Here is a 24,090-nt window from a genome sequence, read left to right as displayed (position 1 = left end):
TGGTTTTATGCTGAATACCAGGAAAAAAAATCTTAACTATTAGAGTAATGTGACAATGGAACCAGTTACCTCAGGAGGTGGTGAGTGCTCCAATGCCGGAAGCACTCAAGAGAAAACGGATCTGTCAGATCTGCTTTGATTTGGATTCCTGCATTGAGGGAGGGAGGGGTTGGACTTGATGACCTTATACCCAGTTTTCCCGAAAATAAGACCTAGTAGGATTTTTCAGGATGCTCATAATATATGCCCTACCCCAAAATAAGCCCCAGTTAAGTGAAACCCCACCCTCCTCCATTGTGCAGCATTGTGCAGCAACCAGAAGATGACATGACTGTATTTGAATAAATGTAGACTGTTGTACATGAAGAAAAATAAAACATCCCCTGAAAATAAGCCTTAATGCGTTTTTGGAGCAAAAATTAATATAAGACCCTGTCTTATTTTCGGTGAAACACAGTAGGCTCCATCCAACTCCATCATTTATGATTCTATGAACTTACCTCATATTAGCAGACTCAGCATGAACATCTGCTATTATTATTATAATTTTTTTGGGGGGGGATTCTTACCCACATTTTTTCTGCACTATCCATGAAGGGGTGGTTATCAGCCTGAGGAAGTGGGATTTTACCCACGAAAGCTCGCAATTTGATTTTCTTCTCTTTTTTTAGTGGTTCAAAAAGATATTGCTTTACTCTTCCATTTGTGTAATCAACCACACGGTCATTTCCTAATCCATTATGTCTGCTGTACAGTTTTAGTTACAAAATTTCTGGGATCATCACAGTTACTTTCAATTGCAAAGACAGGGGAAAATATCACAGGCTGAGAATAATCGGCAGGGCTGGCCCTACCATTAGGCAGAATAAGGCAGGTGCCTTAACAACAAAAAGTGGTGGAGAATTAGCAGCTTCCAGTCATTACCCTCTCCTGGATGACAGTTTTCTGGATGCCACACAGTCTCCTCTGCACCTTCTAAAGTAGCCTGCTCCCTTCAGGTGTGATGGATGACACCTGTCCCATTAACCAGGTCGTAGACTCTTCAGTACATGCAACGGTCTGTCATCTTGTCTTTTGCCTGACACCATAAGATGTTGGACCAGCCCTTGTTAAGATCAGCCAGTTTTAAAAACCTGCCTTTATAACTTTTCAAGATCAGAAAGCAAGCAAGAGGCAAGGCAAGGCAAGAAAATAAATAAAAAGAAAAGAAAAAGAAAAAATGTTTAAGATGAAATGTTATGGTTAATTTCTTTTTATGCCTCACAATAAGTAAAGCAATGTCAACGCTGCAAGCCAATCAGCCTTTCTAAGTAAAAGGATCTGTAGCTTTGACATGTTTGCCTACCAAGTCCCATTTAATTGCTTGTAAATATAATCAGTTTATATGCAGAAAGTCAGTGGGCTGGCCAGAAACATGAGTGCTTCAGAGAATTATTTTGCTTTGGGCAGGGTGAAGCAGCTGCCTCAGGTGGCTGATCTGTAATGTCAAGAAAGGGCAGAACCTTTTTCATTCATCATTTTTATTATTATTATTTTGCTGGATTTATTATGTTTTCATTCCCAAATGTGAGATTTCTGCTTCAGAATCTGGCTGAATCCTCTTGCATAGTACGGTATTGATGCTATCAGCAGAAACAAATCACCGCTGATTAAATCCTTCCTTTGGCAATTCTGGGGTGCACGTGACTTTGCTGCAGTGCGCATGAGTCATGTGCATCCTGAAATCACCTTTAAATCAGTGGCAATTTGCCACCGTCACACACAGAGCTCGGGCACTGAATCACTCAGCCAGCCTTGAGCGCTGTGCACTTTCACTTGCAGAAGGGGGATGCCATTGGGTGTTCTACCTTAGGCGGCAAAATATCCTGGGCTGGCCCTGTTACAAAATCCAGTAAGCATATGCTCTGGGCAGATGCTCTAGTTTGCCAACAAAATAACATTGGTAGCTGCAATTACTATTAATTGACCATTCTAATGAATTGTCACACACCATATGCCCAAGCACATAATCACTCCATGCTCAGTTAGTATTTTTCAAATATTTTATTGAAAAGCATAGCTGAAAAGAGCCACAATAATTTACACAGTAAATATTTTGAGAGGAAGTTGATTTGTTTGTAAGGAAGAATTTAACCAACAGTATCATTAGAGGCAATGATGCATCGACGTCTCCTATGAACCGTCATCATAATAATAAAAATCTTAGAACTGCAGAGATGGAAGGGACCCTATGGATCATCAAGTTCAATGGCTGTCAAGGAGGCCAATGGAGAATCGAACTCCCCACCTCTGGCTCTGCAGCCAGAGTCCTAAAACTGAGCTACCTAGCAGTTCTCAAAGTGACAGATCTTATTAGAGATGGATACGAAACCTGGTTCAGCAGTTCATCCCCATCTCTAAGTCTTTAAAACATTCACAAAATTCCTACAGGCCCTTCCTTCCTACACAAGAGTCTCTAAATATGCCTCATAGACTAAGCTTGGAAACATGGGGTTTTTGGATTATATATCCAATGGCGATAGTTTAGCATCTATAGTCCAAAAGAGAGAGAGAAACTTTTGCAAGCTTTGTTCAGATTTATGTTGATGCAAGCCCCCTCGGATAGATGTTTGCAAGTTTTACTGATGCTCCTGTTGAGTGTGCCAATTAGCTAGCCAATGATGCTCTCTTCCAGAACACTCCATTTTACTCTCTTTGCCTTCCCCTACTCAAAGTCTGTTTCTATTTAGCAATTCCTATAGAATATTCTGTGGCTGAATGGTATGGAGTTCCAAATAGAGCAGACCTACTAATAGACAAATTAGCTCACCAGATCCCCACTGATGAAATGGGCTTAATCTAATTATGCCTTGCAACTGGATTTCAGTCTGTGTCCACCAAACACCCTTACTGTTTAAGGGGATCCTTCCTCCATATTCATGTTCTCAAACATGTATGTATGTATATCGTTAGGTTTTTGATGAGCTAATTCTCAAAACAGTACCCATAAAAATCACATTCTTCAATACTTTTCAGTGTTGTTTGCATGACGTTATGCCTTTTCCCCTATAACTGGAGAGGTAATCCATGTATTTAAAGAACAATGGGGGGAAAGGTATCGATATATTTCTGCAAACCTGATTACCTTTCTCCTGTTTTTCAGCAAGCCTGCTATTGGACTACAACTTCCAGAATCCCCAAAATAAACAGGTCCAGTTCCCCAGCTGGCATGGGTAATGAAGTTTGTAATTCTAAAAGTAATTTTCCCAAACTTCGATCAGAATTCTCTCCCTGTTTGCACCATTTAAGTGCATAGTTTAGTTTCTGTATTCTTGATTCATATTACAAAACTCCTAGCCTAAAACATCTGTCATTCAACTGTAATAAGAGAGCTTAACTCAATGGCAAAGAACCCTGGTGTGTTTGAGAGGAGATCATCGGTCCACTTTCCATAGCATTCCGTACATATAATCCCTACTAGCAGACCTGGAACAGATTTATGCCTAGTGAAAGCCACTCCTAATCTCAACAAACAATACTATGGGTGGACTCATTGTAGTACAGTTTCATATGGAACTTGAGCACTGCAGTTTGTTGTATGTTTCCACATATATTCCTGAAAACATCATTAAACTCAAATGGGATGCTATGGCAATAGGGTATGATGTTCTATGTCCTTACATATTAAAGGCAAGACATTTTCTTTAGTAAGAGCTAGATGTTTTTTCTTTAAAAATGTCAAACATAAGACAATAAATCTCTTTTCTAATTCTAAAACAATAAGCAGGCCTGGTCAATATTGCTTGCATCTGTATATGCCTTATTTCACAGCTTGATAGGAACACCAAGTGTCTAAGGAAAAGCAAAAGAAAAATAGATTAGATATGCATTTTTCATTACAGCTCTTTCAAATTACCACCTCTGTTTCCCAATTAGAGCTTAAAAAGTGCCCCTTGATGTTTGACTCTTTCAAGACCATCTCGGATTTTTAATGGTATTAGCAGTTCTTCCAAATGTTTATAAATTTGATAAATGTACTTCTCAGTTCCTCATCAAGATGTTTAAGGGTTGTGTTGAATATTGGCCAGTATGCATGAATACCTGTGGAATAAACTGCTTAAACCCTTTCTGTTTATAACAGTGATTTGCTAAAAATTAATACAGTACTTTATTAAGATAACGGGCAGTTCATGGGCTGGACAAGTGAGGTGCTTCCCCCTGTTTCAGGCTAGGTCCTCTCCTTGCTCAGTACAAGAGCCACAAGAGGCTGAGACAGTTTTAAACACAGCTTGGAATTTACTAGTTACAAATAATATGGTTAACTTTAACTAGTTACTTTTGGGGACTAAGCAATGTAACTAATGTTAACAAAATTACTTTTCAGTATAACCAATAACACCTAAGTTGTAATGAGTAACAAGTAGTTACTTTCAAATGTTTCTTTTGAACATGGAAACATATTTCAGATAATTTGAAATGCCAAGGGAGATTTCACACCCTGCCTAGTTAAATGGCAATACAAAATTCTTTCACACATTTCACAGCAACAACCCCAGGTTTACCACCAAGTGTACAATGTTATAATGAAGAGAAAGTCATGGTGAATCACAGTACTAGTCACAACACAACCTCTCACTAATCAATTTGCTGTGCTGGCTAGAGGTGATGGTGGGAGCAGATCTGGATGAGCAGATTTTCCCATTCCAGAGCCATGAGCTCTGTTTTTAGACTGCATCTGCCCTTACCCAAACAAAGATGCAGGTTCCAGTGGGCTGGTTCCTATATTATGAAAAGGAATCCCATCTGACTTTGGAAGCTAAAAAGCACCAGCCCTGATTATTTTTTCATTTTCTCACATTTTCCTTAAAAAGGACCCAAGGTGGCTTACATCAGTAAAAGACAATGTTTAAAAGCTAAAAACAGTAAGTATGCAAAGGAATCAAACAAACACCATCCTAAAACAGTAAAGAAAATCAACATCAAAACATATGCAATGCAACAAGACACAACAATCTATTTAAAAAAACCCTCTCAGACAGCCAGTCACTAAGAGAAAGCTGGTCTGAAGAGAAAGGTATTTGCCTTCTTGTGGAAGGATAGCAAGGATGGGGCCAGGCTGGTCTGCCATGGAAGAGAGATGCTAGGAGCAGTAACAGAGAAGGCCCTCTCCCTTGTCCCCATCAAATGCACCTGCGGAGGGGGTGGAACCAAGAGAAAGGCCTCTCCTGATGGTCTTAACACTCAGGAAGAGTGATAAAGGGGGATGTGGTCCTTTGGCTTGGACACAAGCCATTTAGGGCTTTATAGGCTAAAGACCAGCACTCTGAATTGCGCTTGATTAATACTCAAATGGGAGACCATCAATGAACACTAGAGGTCTTTGGGTATGGTTAGAAAGGAGAATCCTGCCTAAAAAACTGGACAGCTGCTGCTGCTGCTCAGCACTGATGATATTGGGTTGGATGAGCCAATGGCCTGACCCAGAAGAAGAAGGCAGCTCCTCAAGTTTCTTAGTTCTCCTTTTAAAAATGTTGTTCAAGGCAGGGTGTATTCTTTAAGGTTGAGTTTCATGCCCAACTCAGATGAACGACTGGCTTAAGAATGTCAAGGGGGACCTTTATCTTTACCTATTTGCTTAAAGGTTCCTTGGAAGTCAACGGCAAAACCATGATAACATACACAGTCCAGGAAAAACCCTTTCTGAAAAAGCCTTACCGTATTAGAGTCCCAACTGACTGAAAAATTCCACAACTTTTGTGTGCCCTGCAGTCCTGGCCTATAAAAATATTGGAGTAACAATTAATGCCATTGTATGATTTATACATAGCTGCATATGTACATGTTCAACATATATACATAGACACAATCGTGCACATATAAAATCATATTGTTCTCAAAACACAGGCACTAACATATACGCCTCACTCTTCAAGGGAGGCTCTGCTTCCCCTAAAAATGGATCTTGTTGTTATGTGCCATCAAGCTGAAACTGACTTATAGCAACCCTAATAGGGCTGTCAAGATAAGTGAGATATTTACCAGTTCCACAACCTAGTGACTTTTCATGGCTGAGCAAGGATTCAAATCCAGGTCTTCAGAATCCTAGTCCATCACTGTATTCACTACACCACACTGGGTATCTACAACATTCCTAAGTCATTCTATTTTTTCTCTAGGACATGAGTGGTGAACCTTTGTCAATGCAGATTATTTGAATGATAACCTTCAGAATTCCCAGTCTATGTTGCCATCATAAAAGGCTTGTGGAAGTTGTGGTTAAAAACAACAACAATAACCTTAGAATGTCAGAGGTTCACCGCTCATGTTCTAGGGCAGTGGTCCCCAACCTTGGGCCTCCAAATGTTCTTGGACTTCAGCTCCCAGAAATCCTGGCCAGGAGAGGTGGTGGTGAAGGCTTCTGGGAGTTGTAGTCCAGGAACATCTGCAGGCCCAAGGTTGGGGACCACTGTTCTAGGGTCTTTGAAACATCGGCATGAAGACTGAAATAGCCTCACATGGCTTGGGATTCACACACACCCTACATTTTTGAGGGCAGTGGGGGGGGGGTCCTGCACTGGAAGAAAAGCAGGGTATCCAACAAATGAACAAAGAAGAGTGACTCTGACTGTGTTTTAGGTCCTCCAAAGCCCCAAAGGGCCTCTCAATTTTTCAATATAGTCTCTGAAAAAGCCCTTCTAGAAAATGAGTTGTCATGGAAATTTACCTTTGGGTAGATATGCAATGCTTCTATTGAACCAGAGATCCATCTGACATACGACAGTAGTCACACTTACCACATTAGATGGATTACTCCCATCATAAGCCGGTTGGTTCATATCCACACCAGCCAGATGCCACGCTCTTAGTCCCTCAACATCTCCATTAAAAGCAAGACTGCAAAAGAGAACATTTTATACATATGTCTTATCAGATGAAGCATATAATTCCTCTAAGAATAATAATTGTGTGCTGTCCAGTCAACTCTTCAGACCCTTTCCAGGTAGTGAATACTCAGAAGTGGTTGACCCTTCCGTTCTTCTGGGAGCATCCTGGGACTACGTAGCTTGCCCAAGGCCACACAGGCTGGCTCTACTCACAGAAGACACAGTAGGGAATGGAATTCCCAAACTCTGGCTCTCCAGCCAGATATCTAAACCACTGAGCTATCCGGCCAACTGCAGTTGACATGGAAGCATAGTAGGAAACTGAATCCCTCTGCAGACCAGTTCACTGAGCTATCCAGCCAGATATAATTCCTCTAATCTCTTACTTTGTGTTCAGAGCAGGACATGTTAACACTACATATACAAAAGATAGGACTCTTGTAATATGTACTGTCCTGTACTGTGAAAGAGCTGGGCTTCCTTTAAAAAGTGCTTATCTGCATAATGGGCATAAAACTGCCTTAGCTTTCATACTTCATAAATATTTATTTATTTATTTATTTATTTTATATCCCGCCTATCTGATCAACAGACCACTCTAGGCGGCTGTTGTAAATAGTTGTAACAGGTGAAGACTTCACTGGAACATGTTGAGTCCGCGCTTTTTAACTACCTATTTAAAGAATACAGAATAAAGAACTTGATTCTATTTTCTACGTCCTGAGACTTCGTCTCTCATTTATAATCTGGACTTCCATGGATGTACCAGTTCCTTTTCTTTTGTTTCCCCTGCACTTAAGACAGTGGGGTTAGCTGTCTCTCTTGAGGGCAGTCTGGCTTTCACTCTAAGATATGAGGGAGAGAATGAAACAAGGATGTATTTGAGGTAATAAAGATAAGATGTAGAGAGAAAGGCTATGATGCCTGGTTATATTTAAATGTATTGTGATGGTGTCTGTATTGTTTGAAATACATCAGTCTGGTAAATACACATAGGGGTGAGAGAGGAGCACGAGATGTTCATAAGAACGGTTCTGACTGGCTGGTAAAGGAACTAGTTAAGGAGGGAGTGTGTGAATGAGTCCGGTATAGAAATATGGGGTTGGGAAGTTTGAGATCCAAGATAGAAGTGAGAGAGAGCAACTCGAGAGATAGGGCAAGAGGTAGGAGACAGAGTGAAGGACTGTGCTGAATGAATTGAAAGTCTAGGAGTAAACATTTTCTAAACACTGTTATTTTAACAGAACTTTATTTGTTCTTTTCAAACTGAGTGGTGCTAAGTAGAGATGGGCAGGATCCACTATTTCAGTGGTTTGTGTCAGTTTGTACTTGAACAGGTGTTTGCTGCTTCCCAGCCCTACCTCCTCTGGCAGGCGCTCTCTCAGAGGCAGTGCCTGGAGGAGGCAGGGCAGGGAAGCCAGGGGGCTTCCTATGAGTGCTCAGAAGCTCCAAACACTTGCTTGGTTGCTAAACGAACTGGCCTGAACCACCAGTTTGGCAGTTCATGCCCATGTCTAATGATCAGTCCAATCTCTGGAGAGCTGGCTGGATGAAGGATGTTATAAGGGCCTCGGTGAAGGGGCAGATACACACGAACCCACAGGGGCAGATAAAAGTTTGTGGCAGTGAAAGTGAAGAGAGGAAATAAGTGAAGATTATTGCAGAAAATAAATGTATCCCATTGGTTGTAACACTGGTGTCGGAGAGAAGGGGTGTGGCAAAAGCCTTGGACGCTGCCAAGTTGGCAACATCCCAAAGTGAAATTCTTAGAATGTCTCCCTGCCATCCCAGTTACCGCTCTTGCACCTATCCTCCAAATCTCTTTTGTTCGCTTCAGCTTAGAGATATGGCGCACTGCCTGGATGAGGAGATGGGAGCTCACCTTGAAATTCTGGGGATGAGGCACCCTCTGCTTGGGTCACAAGCCAGCACAGTCAGCCATTCAACATGAAACATGCCATCAACGTCAACTCTCTCAGACACCTAAACTTGAGTCTACTACACTGCAATAAACAAGCAGGATCTTTCTCTCTCATTCTCTCTGTCTTTCACATGTAGATCTCACGAAAATGCACTTGAACAACTGTGGTCCTCTAGAAGTTTTTGGCTTACAACTCCCAGTAGTCCAGCTGGGACAGCCAATGCGGGAAGGTGATGTTCTTGGACTACAACTCCCAGAAATCCTGGTCAGCACAGCTAGTGGTGAAGTCTTCTGGAAGTTTTAGTCTAAGGACATCTGGGGACCCAAGGTAGGAAACAACTGGTCTTCTGTTGTCCACTATTGAAGTAAGCTTTCCCATACTCAAGCCAACACTCTTATACCTTTAACCATCAACCATCTTATACCAATTAACCATTTTGCCTCAATCTCATTCACCTCCTATTGCATCTGTCTTTGTTCAAGACTGCCATCATCTACAATCAGCATAACCAAGAGGTCATGCTTTGCCTGGAATATATATTACAGGCTGTAAATGGAGGAGGGTGGTTTGGTGAATACCCTGTCAGTGGAGGTGGGGTAGGGACCAGCCCTACAGCAAACTTTCATGAAGTGAAAGCTAAACTGACCTCATTCATCTAATATGTAAATTTGTGACAGTTCAGAGAACCTTTTTCCTAAGGAACTATATCAGACCTGGGCAAAGTGCGGCCCGAGGGCCACATATGGCCCACGAGCCACTGCTGTCCGGCCCGCAGACAGTTTTGAACATAAAAAAAACCATTTATAGCTTTTTGTATGAAGTTGATCAGTTGCTTATCTTTAACATACTGCAAAAAACCTCTTTAGTATTTGTGAAGATTAACAAGTTTAAAATAAAAACAATCATAACATCACTGTTTCATTTTATTTTTAAGTAAAGTTTGTTCGGCCCCCAAACACAGTTCAGATTTTTCATGTGGCCCCCCTATAGAAATTAACTGCCCACCCCTGGACTATATGAACCTTCACTCCTACAACCTGAAATTGTGGAGTTTAACACTGGTTTCTGCTGAGGGTATAGCTGGGCCCACGAACTCCTCTGAACCTTTAGCACCATAAGAGAGCCTAGGAAACATCTGCATCCTGCACCCCCTGATCATAATATTATTCACCGCAACACTGCATCAACCACAAAAAGTTGCCAAACAGGGAGGCACACAAGAGGCTTGGAAAGGTTGCCAGGAAGAGCAGGACAAGATTACAAAAGCTCCTAACAACTGAGCAGGCAATACTGCTTGATGAACCAGTCGCATAAATTAACAAGGGCGTATGAGCAGAAGCTTTCGACAGCTTAGTTTCACCCAGTGGGTGTGCCCATAACCAAAGGGGGAAAAGCACAGGCAGTTTCATATTTCACAACACAAGGTTGATCCCATAAAATGCAGCTTGAATGGGATATCCGACATTCAGATTGCTCCATTTCACTGAAAGCTTTCACTATAAAAGTCAGGACCCAAATAAGATCTGAAGAGCTACCTGCCACATATACTTTTTATTGGTGTTTTTTATTTCAAGACTGCTATAAAACAGCTGAGCAGCTATCCTCCACCTGCCAAAGTCAACCTTCTGAAAGATGCCAACCACAAGAGCATTTCCACTAACTTTTTTAAACTAGCAGGGTTTTGCTGGAGTTTTTTTAAAGCTCACTAGGATACCTATTTTTGCACAGATAGCAAGAGAAAGGAATCCATGGTGTGTTGGTTGGAGTGCTCAGCTAAGAGCACGAAAACTCGGTTTAACTCTCTGCTCTCTTGCCAAGCTTAGCAGGTGACCTCAAGGCTTGCCTCTACCTTCTCTACCAATTTTACTTCTTTACAGTAGCTGGAAAAAGTTCTTCTAAATGTAATATTTTAGACAGAGCCAGAATTATGTTACAGGGAACTGTCAGGCATCAGAATGAGGATATGATTAGAATCTTATACATAAGTTAATTCCAAGTGGATTCAACACAATGGGACTTACTTCTGAGTCCTACATACATAGGATTCAACTGCATCGCCTGAGACAGATCTACAAATCAAGAAGCCCAAAGCTGAAATTTTGCCTTTGCCATGAAGCCTTTAAGTGTTTTCGGGCAAGTCATTCTGTTTCCCCCATGCCAGTTGTTGTTTTTTCAGCTTGGGCCTATCCTGATGTGTTAGACTGCAGCTTCTTTAAATCTTAGCCAGCATGGGAATGATGACAGTTGCAGAGACCAACAAATCTAGAAGGCGCCAAGTACAGGAAGGCTGTCTGAAGCAACATGAAGAGAACAATCCTCATCTGCTGTGCTGTTGAGTTAGATGGCTACGGAATGCTTTGAACTCTCAGAAGTACTATTCAGATGTCAAATATTTATTACTCCGTATTTAATGTTACTAGTATAATTCTTGAAGTAGATAAACCTTTGGGCTACCAGCTTAGTTTTGTTTTGGGGATAAAATAGAATAAAGTCACTTATGCCCTGGGCCCAGCTCCTTGGGGGAAAGGAGAGAATAAATATGGTAAAACAGGGATCCATTTATTAAAAGAAAATAATCTATGATTTTGCATTTTGAACCACTTTCATCTCTAGCCCACCATGCAGACACAGAAGCAGGTAAAATGTCAAAGGAAACATTCCAGATTCCTAAAGAAACTTAAGGAGTCACTCTTGTAGGACACAATTTCTTGCCCTCCAGGCCTCTGAAGCCAATTCTCAGTCTTTTAAGTGTCAGTGCAGTATTTGTATCTCTGTGGGAGGGGTAAACACTGGAAGGCTGTGGAACGCTCCAGTTGGAACAAGTCCGGAGATGAAGATGGGCCAAGATGTTTGTGTGAGACTGACCTAATTAAGAAACACAACCAACGTCATAAACTCACCATGTTGGTCAGATCTGCAGAAGGACATTTGTGGCTCCCCACTGTTCTGCATCATAACAATGTGGCAGATAAAGCTGTTAAAAGCTCTTCTCCATTCTTACATGACGAGCAACAAAACATGGACCTCAAAACAGACCCTGAATAAACTAGATGGGCTGATGGGAATCTTTTGCAAAATGGTTTCCAAATAGTTCATTGCTCACTAAATACAGAGTGGTCATCAATAAAAAAAAGGCTACACATAGTTTGCACTTAAGAGTTCCTAGTTTCAGTGCTCACTGGAAGGACAGATGCTGAAACTGAGGCTCCTTACGTATGGGGTCCTTCTTAAATAATTGCCTTTCACCTGTCAAAATGAGGTAAGACACTCTTATGAGGTCATTCTTTCCTCAAAAGCAAATAGGTGAGCTGAGTCTAAATCTACAGCCATCCTATACACAGAGACAGATTTTTGCCTGTCATTTTGTTTCAAAAAGGACATGTAGGAAAGAATCCTGTTCTGACCCTCTAATCCTGCAGCATGTCAATTTTTAACAATTTTACTGCCATTTTTATGATTATTTCTGGCATTTTTATAAAGAGGTTTCCCCAAGGAAAAGATGGAAATGTTCACAGCTAAGCTCACTATATGGTGGAATACGCTCCTCATTCCTAGCAAATAAAGACATTGCCACTAAAAAGAATGGAATGAATTAGCACAAGTCATTTATTTAACCAAACCATTCTCCTCACGGTTCATATATTGGGCTAATGATGTTTCTGGCATGGGAAAATTGCCTTTCAGATTCCAGCCCTTTCCCTCGTAATGATTCAGGAGATTTACTTAAACTCTTTCATCAGATGCATCACTAATTATGTCCTTTCCACCATCTTAGATATACACAAGATTAGTAATATGTTGAAAGATTTCATAAGTGCCTCTAATGAATAAAGTCTTTGACTGAATTTCACATAGTTGTCACTGAAACAGCCTTAAGTGAGAGGCTGAGAAGGGAGCTGGCGAAGCTGTGTTCATGTGGATCTTCTAAGGATTTTATTTCAGGGCAAACATGGCAAAAGACAAATAATTCTTTCAGATTTGGCTGACAGAAAGAACACAGCGGCAAGAGAAAAGAGTGAAAGGGTCAGGAAACCTCTTTTACATTGCACACAGATTAAGAAACTGCTGACGGTTTCAGGGACTTTTTGATCCATTCAGAAAAACACTTTAATGTTTTTAACCTACTTCCCATACTTAAGTATCAGCCTGTAACAGAAGCACAAGAACATTGGTTCAACAGGTGCAGATGCAACAGAAGAGGGTGCTATTGAAAACTCAACACCTAGGTGGCAAATTATTAATACCGTGTGGTTTGGATTTGTGTGGCACAGTGAAAAGAATCACTTGTACATCAAACCATGAGCCTAGAGTAGTTAATACAATCTAAAATAGATAATAAGGTAAAGGTTCCCCTTGACATTTAGTCCAGTCGTGTCCGACTCTAGGGCGCGGTGCTCATCCCCGTTTGCAAGCCATAGAGCCAGAGTTTGTTGGAAGACAGTTCCCGTGGCAAGCGTGACTAAACACGGAATGCCGTTATCTTCCCACTGAGGTGGTACCTATTTATCTACTCGCATTTGCATGCTCTCAAACTGCTAGGTTATCAGGAGCTGGGGCAAGCGATGGGGGCTCACTCCGTCGTGTGGATTCGATCTGACGACTGCAGGTCTTCTGACCCTGCAGCACAGAGGCTTCTGCGGTTTAACCCACAGCGCCACCACATCCCTAAAATAGATAATACATACATCTTAATCCTCAGTACAGTCCTTATGAACTACTTTCTTCGTTGCTTCATTCTGATTTGATGGTCAGCTGGAACAGCTGGTTAGAATAATAGGAATATGCAAAGAGGGTATTGGCCACACACACCCGTTACGCAAAACAGGCTCTAAGTACTGCCCTCCCATAACAAGATCTACATTTTATAAACTCTCTACAGAACTGTGATAAGCTGTACTTTTGGCCTTTCATTGTCCTTTGGTCCCATTGTTTCTCTGTATGCACATATATGTAATATTATCTGCCAATGGCTCATATGTCTGAGAAAGTCGACTCTAATTTACAAAGGCTAATACTATAATAAATCTGTAAAGAGGGTTCATGAATATCACCAGGAGCGGACTGGAGCCTGAGTGAAGCCTGAGTTTGACACACTGCCCCTCTTCACCACAAGGAGTAAGTCAGGATTTGGCTTCATTTTTCTGGATACCTAAATTATATTTATGCGCAAACAGGAGCCATGGTTTAAAATTAGCCAAGTACATATTTGCTTAGTCCATTGTTTAACAAATCCTAAACAGGCCAAAAGCAAATCATGGATTGTTTACCTAGCTAACTTAATAGGCTAATGCTCATTTTCAACCACAGTTGGTGGTCTGCTATAAGAAGTAGCTAAGAAGCAGCTAAAGCAATTCAGAATCTGATATTTATTTTACTGGGTGTGTAAAAACAGAGGGAGGACCCTGGACCTCCGTGGAAGCTCTTTCTGTTTTTATGTGTAGAGCTAAACTCAGCTTGCTGGGTAGCTCACCAAGTTGGGAGTGAGGGGTCAGTAGTCTGATTCCTCTGTTTGGCTTCTAGGAGAAGAGCCCACCTTTACGGCCTTGGCCAAACTACTTGGTGCCAGAGTACCCTCAGAAGGGAGCAGTAAACCACTTCTGAGTAGTTGTACAGCTGGAAAACCCTATGAAAGCTTGCCAGAACTCAGAATTAGCTTGATGGCATACAATTATTACTATTGGTGCAATGCTATAGTCTTGCATTGTGCAAAACTATAGCTTTGACTATGCGGACAAAGGTCCACATAGTCAAAGCTATGGTTTTTCCAATAGTGATGTATGGAAGTGAGAGCTGGACCATAAAGAAGGCTGGCCGCGGAAGAATCGATGCTTTTGAATTATGGTGCTGGATGAGGCTCTTGAGAATCCCCTGGACTGCAAAGAGAACAAACCTATCCATTTTGAAGGAAATCAACCCTGAGTGCACACTGGAAGGACAGATCCTGAAGCTGCAGCTCCAGTACTTTGGCCATCTCATGAGAAGAGAAGACTCCCTGGAAAAGACCCGTATGTTGGGAAAGTGTGAGGGCAAGAGGAGAAGGGGACGACAGAAGATGAGATGGTAGGACAGTGTCACCGAAGCTACCAACATTAATTTGACCCAACTTTGGGAGGGAGTGGAAGACAGGGGGGCCTGGCATTCTCTGGTCCATGGGGTCACAAAGAGTCGGACACGACTTAATGACTAAACAACATCACTTGGGCTGAAGGACAGCAGCTCCTCTGGAAGAGAATCTCCTTCGAGAACTCTGGGAGTCAATTCCCCTCTTTACAAGGATATTGTGTTTTAATACCTATTCACTCAAGACAGGTTCCCCCAACCTGGTGTCCTCTACATATTTTAGATGCCAGGTTCTATGGTCCTGACTACTTGTCATGTTAGCTGGGGCTGCTGGGGGTTGTAGTCCAAAATGTGTGGAGGTCAACAGATTGGGGAAGGTGAATGGAGAGTTGTATGTCTGCAAATATATCATGAAGGTAGGGAGATGAGACCATTATAGCCCTATGCAGCACATATTCTGTGAATGCTCGGAGACGTATCTCTCCCTTTTATACATTCTATACAGATAGCATAGACATGTCAGCAGAAGTATAAATCAGCCCCTAAAAACCTCAGAGGAAATTTTCTTCCACGCAAACGTCTTTCATCTCAGGTACAGTACTTAAATTTAGTTTGGGGAAGCTTCTATTTTACTTCCCCATAGGTAGGTAGGTAGGTAGGTAGGTAGGTAGGTAGGTAGGTAGGTAGGTAGGTAGGTAGGTAGGTAGGTAGGTAGGTAGGTAGGAAGGAAGGAAGGAAGGAAGGAAGGAAGGAAGGAAGGAAGGAAGGAAGGAAGGAAGGAAGGAAGGAAGGAAGGAAGACACTAAGATGGTTGGAGCCAGGGAAACTACCCATGCAAGACTCCACTGGCATGGGAAGAAAGGGGCAACATACTAAATTAGTCCAGGTTGTTCGGGAGAAACAGTCACTGTCATCTGTATCAGCTCAGTTTTTCCAGAGTTTTGAAATGCTTCATCCAGAAGCCTCCAAAATCTGCTTGAAATATCTCTCATTTGTCTGCAGCCTAAAAAAACAAGATGTTATGAAGTACACACATATGGACTGCATGACCTGTGGAGTATTTCTGGAAAATCCAAGGTAGGCCTGCCAAGCCAGTGACCTGCCAAGCCAAACAGCCTATCAGTCCTTAGAGACTCAGTAACAAAATTTCTCTACCCATTTAGAATTGAAAAAGAAGTGAACTGTACTTGTAGCCATACACATAGCTTGTAGTTTCCAGACCTTGGAATGAATATTTTAATAAGTGATCTGTTGCCTGCAATTGGTTCTAATTTTAACAACTGTATCAATCTGTGCCAGCTCACTTTCTTATGGTGAGGTTGGATTTGTTGTTGTCAGTAGCAGCAGTAGCAATAGCAATAGCAGTAGTAGCAGCAGCAGCAGCAGCAGCAGCAGTAGTAGTAGTAGTAGTAACTTTAAACTGGGTATGCTTAGCCTTGAGAAGATTGGAGGGAGATCTGATAGCACTTGAAAAGTAGTCATACAGAGATGGGCAGGATCTATTCTCAATCATCCCAGAGTGCAGAACAAATAATAATGGTCTGAAGCTACAAGAAGCCAGATTTAGGTTGAATATAAGGGGAAGAAAACTGTTACAGCAGTATGACAATGGAACCAATTACCACAGGAGGTGATGAGCGTTCCAACGCTAGAGGCATTCAAAATAAAACTGGACAATCATCTGTCAGATTTGGGTTCCTGCAGTGAGTAGGGGAATTGATTTGATGGCCTTTTAGGCCCCTTCCCACTCAATTATTCTATGATTCTATGCTTCTGGTTGACTTTTTAAAAAAATTAAAATGACAAAATAACAGCAACAACAATGTCAAGTCAATTCTGTTTCCTTCTTCTGGAGTAGCCCCACTGGCTGGCTGTATTCACAGGAGGCACAGAGGGGAGTTGAACTCCCAAATTCTAGCTCCATAGCTAGATACCACTGAGCTATCCAGTCAACTAACAACCATCTACCAAGTTATTAACATGAAGTTATGAATAATCAACATAAAGAATGCATTCTGTATAGAGATGGGCATGAACTGCCAGTTTGGCTGTTTCTGCCAGTTCATTTATTGGCCCAACAAATGTTTGGTGCTTCCCAGCCCCGCCTCCTCCAGCAGGCACCCACTCATAGACAGCACCCAGGATTCTTTGTCCCGCCTCCTCCAGGCACCGCCCCTATGTGGATGCCCGCTGGAGGAGGTGGGGCTGAGAAGCATCAAACACCTGTTTGATCAATACGAACCAGCACGAATCACCAAACCGGTGGCGGTTTGCGCTCATGTCTATCTCTATATTGTTTGTTAAAATGATTAAGGTTGATAGGCTAATTGTTGAACTAACTTTAACTTGCTGGCTTTAACATTTTCCAAGTTCTGGTTCTGTACTTGGTCACATATTGCACAGGACCATCCTAAGAGGATAAGCCACCAAAGAGGCAATGTGACACGTCTTTATCATTTCCCTGGTACTGTATCTTTGCATATCTTTCTACCTTAACTCCTTGCAAAAAGCACCCTAAGCTACTCTAGGAGATTGAGATGTTTATAGCTGAAAAGTGTCACCTAGATAGGGAAAAGATGATGCTTCTCTGCTGGTGAAGAACCTTGATAAGCAGAATAGTGATTTGGCAGGAGGGGAAGATAATTCTGCCTGCAGCACCTTCAAGGATATCATCCCAGTTTGGCAGCTTTCCTGTGCCATTTTTTAAAAAAAATTTATGCAGACTCTGTAACTGCCAGGACAGATGACAGATTAAGATAATAAAAAACCCACTCCATATTTTATTTCACTGGAAAGATAATCAGGCATTTAGAGGTATGGTCAGAGTTCTGTCAAAATCATAATTTCTCTCGACAGCTTCGATCAGAATAGAACAGCATTTTAGCAGAGAGATAAGCTATGATAACAGACTTGAAGGAAAACATCCTTGGATTTCATTAACTGGTCTTTTGGTACAGAGGAGAGAAAGCAAAGCGAGAACGAAAAATGGGCATTTGGTTCATGCTCCTGCTCCCCCCTCAAACCCCCCCAATCCTTCTTTCTGGAGGGGCAACCAAATATGAACAGGTCGTGGCTCATTTGACTTTTTTACTAGTTACTGTATGAGAAATGTCAATCAAATAGAATCTTTAGCCGAATAAGATCCTGGAGAGGTGTGTTTTTTAATGGATTGCTGTATTCCTGCTATAATTTTGTTTTCCTGCATCATGACACCCCTCCCCCCCAGATAATGTTAGAAAAATGGAGAGCCAGTGTACACTGTATCCCAGCAGTGGGCTGTTAAAATAACTGGGCAAGTAAGCAAACCTGAACTTTGCCAGTTGGCAAAAGTTATAAATACAATACAGTGGTGCCTCGCATTACGACGTTAATTCATTCCAGCAAAATCGCTGTAGAATGAAAACGTCGTAATGCGAAAATAAAAAGCCCATTGAAACGCATTGAAACCCCTTCAATGTGTTCCAATGGGCTGGAAACTCACCATCCAGCGAAGATCCTCCATAGGGCGGCCATTTTCGGTGCCTGTGCAGCGAGGAATCCATCCCAGAAAACAGCGGGGAGCCATTTTATTTACGCGGTGGCCATTTTGAAACCATCGATCAGCTTTTGCGATCGCAAAAAGATCGTCGTAATGCGGTTTCGTCACAATGTGGGGAAATCGTAAAGCGAGGCACCACTGTATTTCCTCTTTTTTAAGACTAAAGGTCCCAGGATACCTCATCCATCATGTCAGCTTGAGTTTTCTATGGACTGTGGTCCAAAAAAATGTAACTTCTCCCATCTCTGTAAGCAGGTGATGCCCATGTGCTCTACCTTCCTCTCCCACTATTGGGGGACAATAGACATCCTTCATGAAAAAGGCTTGCTCCCTGCTTAAGCTACAGATGAATCACAGTTTCTCAGAAGACATATTCCCACCTTAACATATGATACAGTTCCTTTGCTTACATCCCACCTCTGAGGAAGAAAGATACTACAGTGGACTCTTGACTTACAGACGGCTTGACTTACAGACTTTTTGAGTTACAGACTTCTCTGGCCGCAAAATTTAGGTTTGACTTGCAGACTCAGATTTGACTTACAGACCAGGAAAAAACCAAAATGGAACAAAAACGGCCTGTTACGGGATTAATCGGTTTTCAATGCACTGTAGGTCAATGGAAACTTGACCTACAGACTTTTTGACTTGAGACCCGCCTTCCAATACGGATTAAGTTCTCAAGTCAAGACCCCACTGTACAGTATAGATGAGTTATTTTCAAGGAGGGGGTGGAATATGGCCCCAGGGATTCCCTGGCACACTAGAAGGGGGCCACAGACTAGAAACAGTTCTTCATACAGCACCTTTATATGGTTTTTATGCAACTTACTCAGTCTTGATTCTGCCTATATTTCTTTCATATTGTGTTTATGGCCATGGCAAAAAAGGGGGGGAGGGATGAGAATGGCTACTGTAGACAATTATCCTAAAGTATTTTCCACCCATGCTTTAAAATCCTGGAAACACTGTTCTTTCTTTAAAAGCTACAACTCCCATATTATCATAACCAGCAGATATACAGGAACTGGAAATCCATTCCTAGCTAACAAGAAAAAACTTGGTACAAATTGCATCATGATGATACATTTATTTTTCTAGTTGCTGTTCAAAGCTTCATTCTCTAAGGCTAGCCAGTTAAACAGGTTTTTCAGAGGGCAGAAGAGGCTAAGTGTGGGGTCAGTTTACTCACAAAAGAATATAAGGGTTTTTTTAGCTGCTCCTCTTAATAATCTTGACAGCTAAGTCTTAACAAAGCAGATTCCAAGCTTGTCAAACAAGAGGGAGAAGCCTATATTAACGTTCTTATGCAGAATCAGTGGTTAGAACACACAAAAGAAAATCATGTTCAAAGATATTCTCTCAATTTCTGCTACTGGAACACTAATAGAAGCTTCACCAGGTATACTGTATCTCAAAAATATAACAAGGTTCATAAGGTGAATGCTTGCTAGGTATTTCGCCTTTAAGAATATTGCTGGTGAAGACAATGATCCAATATCTTGAATTAATCAGTGTTAGAAGCTATCTTTAACCATTCAACTGCCACAGGTATGCAATGGGAAAGAGAAACATACTCCACAAGTTGGCTCCAAACTTAATGGCCTCAAGGGTAAGTGATTGTGTGAATGGGCTTTTTCCAGGACCCTCAACATGTAATGTTGCAGAAGTCGTTGCATACAATCACATCATCCCAGTATACACCAGATGAGTGCGCAGAAACAAAGTGACGTGTTGGCACTACAAACTATTACCCCATAGTCCTTTATTCTTACCCATATTCTTATTCTTAGAACTGCAGAGCTGGAAGGGGTCCCATGGATCATTGACTCCAGCCCCTTTCAAGGAGGCCCAGTGGGGAACTGAACTCTCAACCTCTGGCTCCACAGCCAGATACCTAAACCACTGAGCCCTGTAGCAGTTCATCATAGGCATTAGAGGCTGTGGATACTGGGAGTTGAAGTCCAAAAAATCCAGAGTGCCAAAGGTATGCCACCCCAGCAAAACCCTCAAAGAAACAAAAAGGATTTCTTACCTACAGAGTTCTGTTCCAACATTCCCAAGTTCTTGGCTAGAAAGGTGAGCTCCAGTGGTGCGAAGCAAGGATATCACACTGTGGTGCCTTTAAGAAAGAGGGAAGAGGGAAATTTTATTCTCATGTCTCAGCAGAAACTTCGGTAGTATACCTAAGACAGGAACGTCCCTTAGATAAAATGGGTCAGAGAGCCACTTCCTGCACTGATTTTTTTTTACCTGATAGAGGAACACCTCTAAATCACTTGTGATGAAGAACATAACACAGGAAGCATTTGTGTCAATGTCTAGATATCAAGCCTAAATGAGTCTGTGGTCAACTCAATACAGTGGTGCCTCGCTTAACGACGATAATCTGTTCCAGGAAAATCGCTGTTAAGTGAAAACATCGTAAAGCAAAAATAAAAACCCCACTTAAATGCATTGAAACCCGTTCAATGCGTTCCAATGGGGTAAAAACTCACCGTCCAGCGAAGATCCCCCATACAGCGGCCATTTTCGCTGCCTGTATAGCAAGGAATCCGTCCCTAAACACAGCAGGGAGCCATTTTAATTACCTGGTGGCCATTTTGAAACTGCCAATCAGCTGTTTAAAAAACATCGTTTTGCGAAGAATCGGTTCCCGAAGCAGGGAACCGATCATTGCAAAGCAATATTCCCCCATTTAGACCATTGTTTTGCGATCGCAATTGCGATCGCAAAAAGATCATCGTAAAGCGGATTCGTCATAATGCGGGGCAATCATAAAGCAAGGCACCACTGTATATATTTCAGTCCCAAGTTGCCTCCCACTGTGCCAATCTGTTGTCAGTGTGATAGCTGATGGCATCTAATTTCAGCTCAGCTGGAAGCATTTCCAAACTAGGTGGATGGTGTATGTTTTGACATACAGACTGGAAGATAGGATTAAGACAGAACATTACCGCATATTAAGAACAAGACTTTTCATAAAGTTTTTGTTTGTCTGTTTGTCATTGTTTTGCTTCTTTTAATCAGCAGAAAATATATGTTAAGTCTTGCTATCCGGGCAATTTCCCTTCTGCCAGGAGAGAGAGGGGGAAAGAAGATTGCTCAAACCCTTTGTTCCATCAGCAGAGATGTATTATTAGCTGCTCCTGCAATTATAGGCTTCACATGTTTGCTCATTATCTCAAATATTTCATCACAAGTGTTCCTTGGGACACACAGCACAGCATTAAGGACATTCTTCTCCCTCTCTGGAGGTAGCAAGTGCTGTATTTACTTTTTAATCCATTGTTCAGCACTAGCATTTATATCAATAAGCGTTTGGAGAAGAGTGTAAGCAACTTGGGTGTTGACTGGTTTAGCCAATTTTGGAGGGGGAATAGCTACGGGGCTGTGAAAAACAAATGTAGCTCATGACCCATATTCTTAAGCTTCTATCCACTAGGGAGTAATCATCATCATCATCATCATCATCATCATCATCATCATCATCATCATCATCATGTAGCATAGGCATCCTTCAGTCTCGAGAGACTATGGTAACATGCTCTGAATCGAGGAGTGTCCTCTCCAGAGCATGAGGCCCGGGTAAGGTAATATGGAGGATAGGCTGTTACCCAAGCAGCAGATCCCCCCTCTCCACATTGCTGAAATGGTCCAATGGAAAGGCAAGAGCCAATACAACTGGTTCCAGCAATGTCGCAGGAGTTGGCAGAACGACACATGCTGCCTTCAGGACTCCAGCTCCGGATTTTGCCTCGAGGTTAACTCCTGAAGCCTTTTCCATGAGTGGATATAACCACAAGGCAGTGGAGGTTTGAAATTGGAGTTTTCCTTCTCCTAGATGGGCTGCCTTCCATGGCTTGACATGTACCATCATGTCAATTCTGACTTATGGTGACCCTTTTCAGGGTTTTCCAGGTGAAGAGTACTCAGAAGTGGTTAGCAATGGAAATTAGACCAGGAATTATCTACATGTAAAGCATGTGCTCTATGCAGAGTTGTAACCCTTCTTGGAATATTCTAAATTGTAACATTATATGTTATTGCGCTATGAACAGTCTGAAGTGTTCCAAATGCTGACAGGAGACACCTTTAATTCTGGCCATAGGTCAGAACATTTTGGAATCTCCCAGTAAGCAGGACCAGCTCTTAAGATGATTGAGGGACTGGGAAGCTGTAATCCAAAAAAGTCATTTTCCCCAGTTCTCATCCCACACATGTTTTAAATGGGTTTTCATGAGGCCACTTGCAATGGTTAAAAATATGAATGAGGTTTTTCAGGAATGGAGAGGGGCACAACTGCATTTCCCACTTTTAAAGAAATGCAGAAGTCACTCCCTCCTAGACTTGAATGACTTCATTCTTTTGGCTATTCAGTTCTCCTGTGGGAAACAATGAATTAGCCTTTTTATACCTAGCACACTTCAAAAGCTGGAGGGGCTGCATAATACATGAGAAAGAGCAAGAGGACAACGACTACCAAGAGTCAGGACAAGAGATGGCTTCTCTCCATGGCCTTAAAACATATGCACCAAAACACATGTACACAAAGAAATAACATCACTCATTTATAATTAATTATTCCAATCTTTCCAACTTGATTTTTTTTAGAATAAAAGACTGTGGGAAACCAGCTGGATAATGCACATGTTGTACGTATTCTTGGACACATCTTGATGCTGATGATATACTACTATATACAGTGGTGCCCCGCATAGCGACGTTAATCCGTTCCGAATTAATCGTCGCTATGCAAAAACATCGCTAAACGGGTTCCTATGGGGCCCCAAACTCACCGTTCAGCGAAGTTCCTCCATAGCACCGCCATTTTCACGCCCTCGGTGAGGGCATGGCGCGAAAATGGTTGTGGCGGCCATTTTGGGTGTCCGGAGGCCATTTTGGATCCGCCGATCAGATGTTTAAAAAACATCGCAATGCAAAGATCGGTAAGCGAAACGTTTACCGATCATCGCAATGCGATGTTTTGCCATTGAAAACATCACAATGCAATCGCATTAGCGATCTGAAAAAATAGATCACTATGTGGATTCGTCGTTAAATGGTGCGCTCGTTAAGCGAGGCACCACTGTATTTTGTGACAGATATGGTACTTCAATTATGGTACATTTTGCCTATCCTGCTTTTTCTGAAATACATAAATCCATTCATTCACACCAAGTCAAAATCCGATCATTTCATTTAGTCAAGTACTTGATCTTAGAGATCACAAGATAAAGCAGGACATTCTAGAGTAAGCCCTATATCCTCCACTAGACAGAAAGAAATGTTCAAGATATGCTTGTATAATGTACTCTTGCTTCGGGAGGAAGCAACCATCGGTCGCCTTGGTGATCTCCAGTTTTTTTTTTAACTTTAATCAGCATCATCCTTGACTATCAGCTATGCTTTCAGTGAATAGATAAACTATGGAATTCCACCCACCCACAGAATGGATGATGGCTGCAGGTTTTGGAATGTGTGAAAAGGGCATGGAACAAACATGGGAGTAGTAGAAAAAAAGTGGCTAGTTAGTATAAGTATAACTTTTTCCCTCCGGTACCACAAATAATATATCTCTAAACACTAATAGTTAGGGAACTTGAGGTTCTCAGTTCTTTTCGTGTGTAGCCCCTGGGGCAGTAATATCTATTTCTTTCTGCCTATATTAAATCATCCAATTCCACCTTAAGCTTAGAGTGAAGTC

At 41.8% G+C, this 24,090-nt stretch overlaps 1 protein-coding gene across 1 annotated transcript in view; it reads right to left on the bottom strand.

Annotated features, from left to right (window-relative positions):
* Positions 1–799: 799 nt before the first annotated feature.
* LOC110083574 (60 kDa lysophospholipase) overlaps positions 800–24,090 on the bottom strand; it is an 87,442-nt gene continuing 64,151 nt past the window's right edge. The window contains exons 13-16 of the mRNA XM_072986731.2: positions 20,419–20,505; positions 6,774–6,873; positions 5,695–5,755; positions 800–3,831 (exon numbers count right to left, since the gene is read on the bottom strand). Of these exons, the coding sequence (XP_072842832.1) occupies positions 5,699–5,755; positions 6,774–6,873; positions 20,419–20,505 (244 nt within the window). The 3' untranslated portion in view covers positions 800–3,831; positions 5,695–5,698. The remainder of the gene's footprint in view (positions 3,832–5,694; positions 5,756–6,773; positions 6,874–20,418; positions 20,506–24,090) is intronic.

The sequence above is a fragment of the Pogona vitticeps genome, chromosome 1 (assembly GCF_051106095.1).
Source record: "Pogona vitticeps strain Pit_001003342236 chromosome 1, PviZW2.1, whole genome shotgun sequence".
Lineage (NCBI taxonomy): Eukaryota > Metazoa > Chordata > Lepidosauria > Squamata > Agamidae > Pogona > Pogona vitticeps.
The sequence above is the reverse complement of the archived record's forward strand: the minus strand, read 5'-3'. Positions and strand labels throughout refer to the sequence as shown.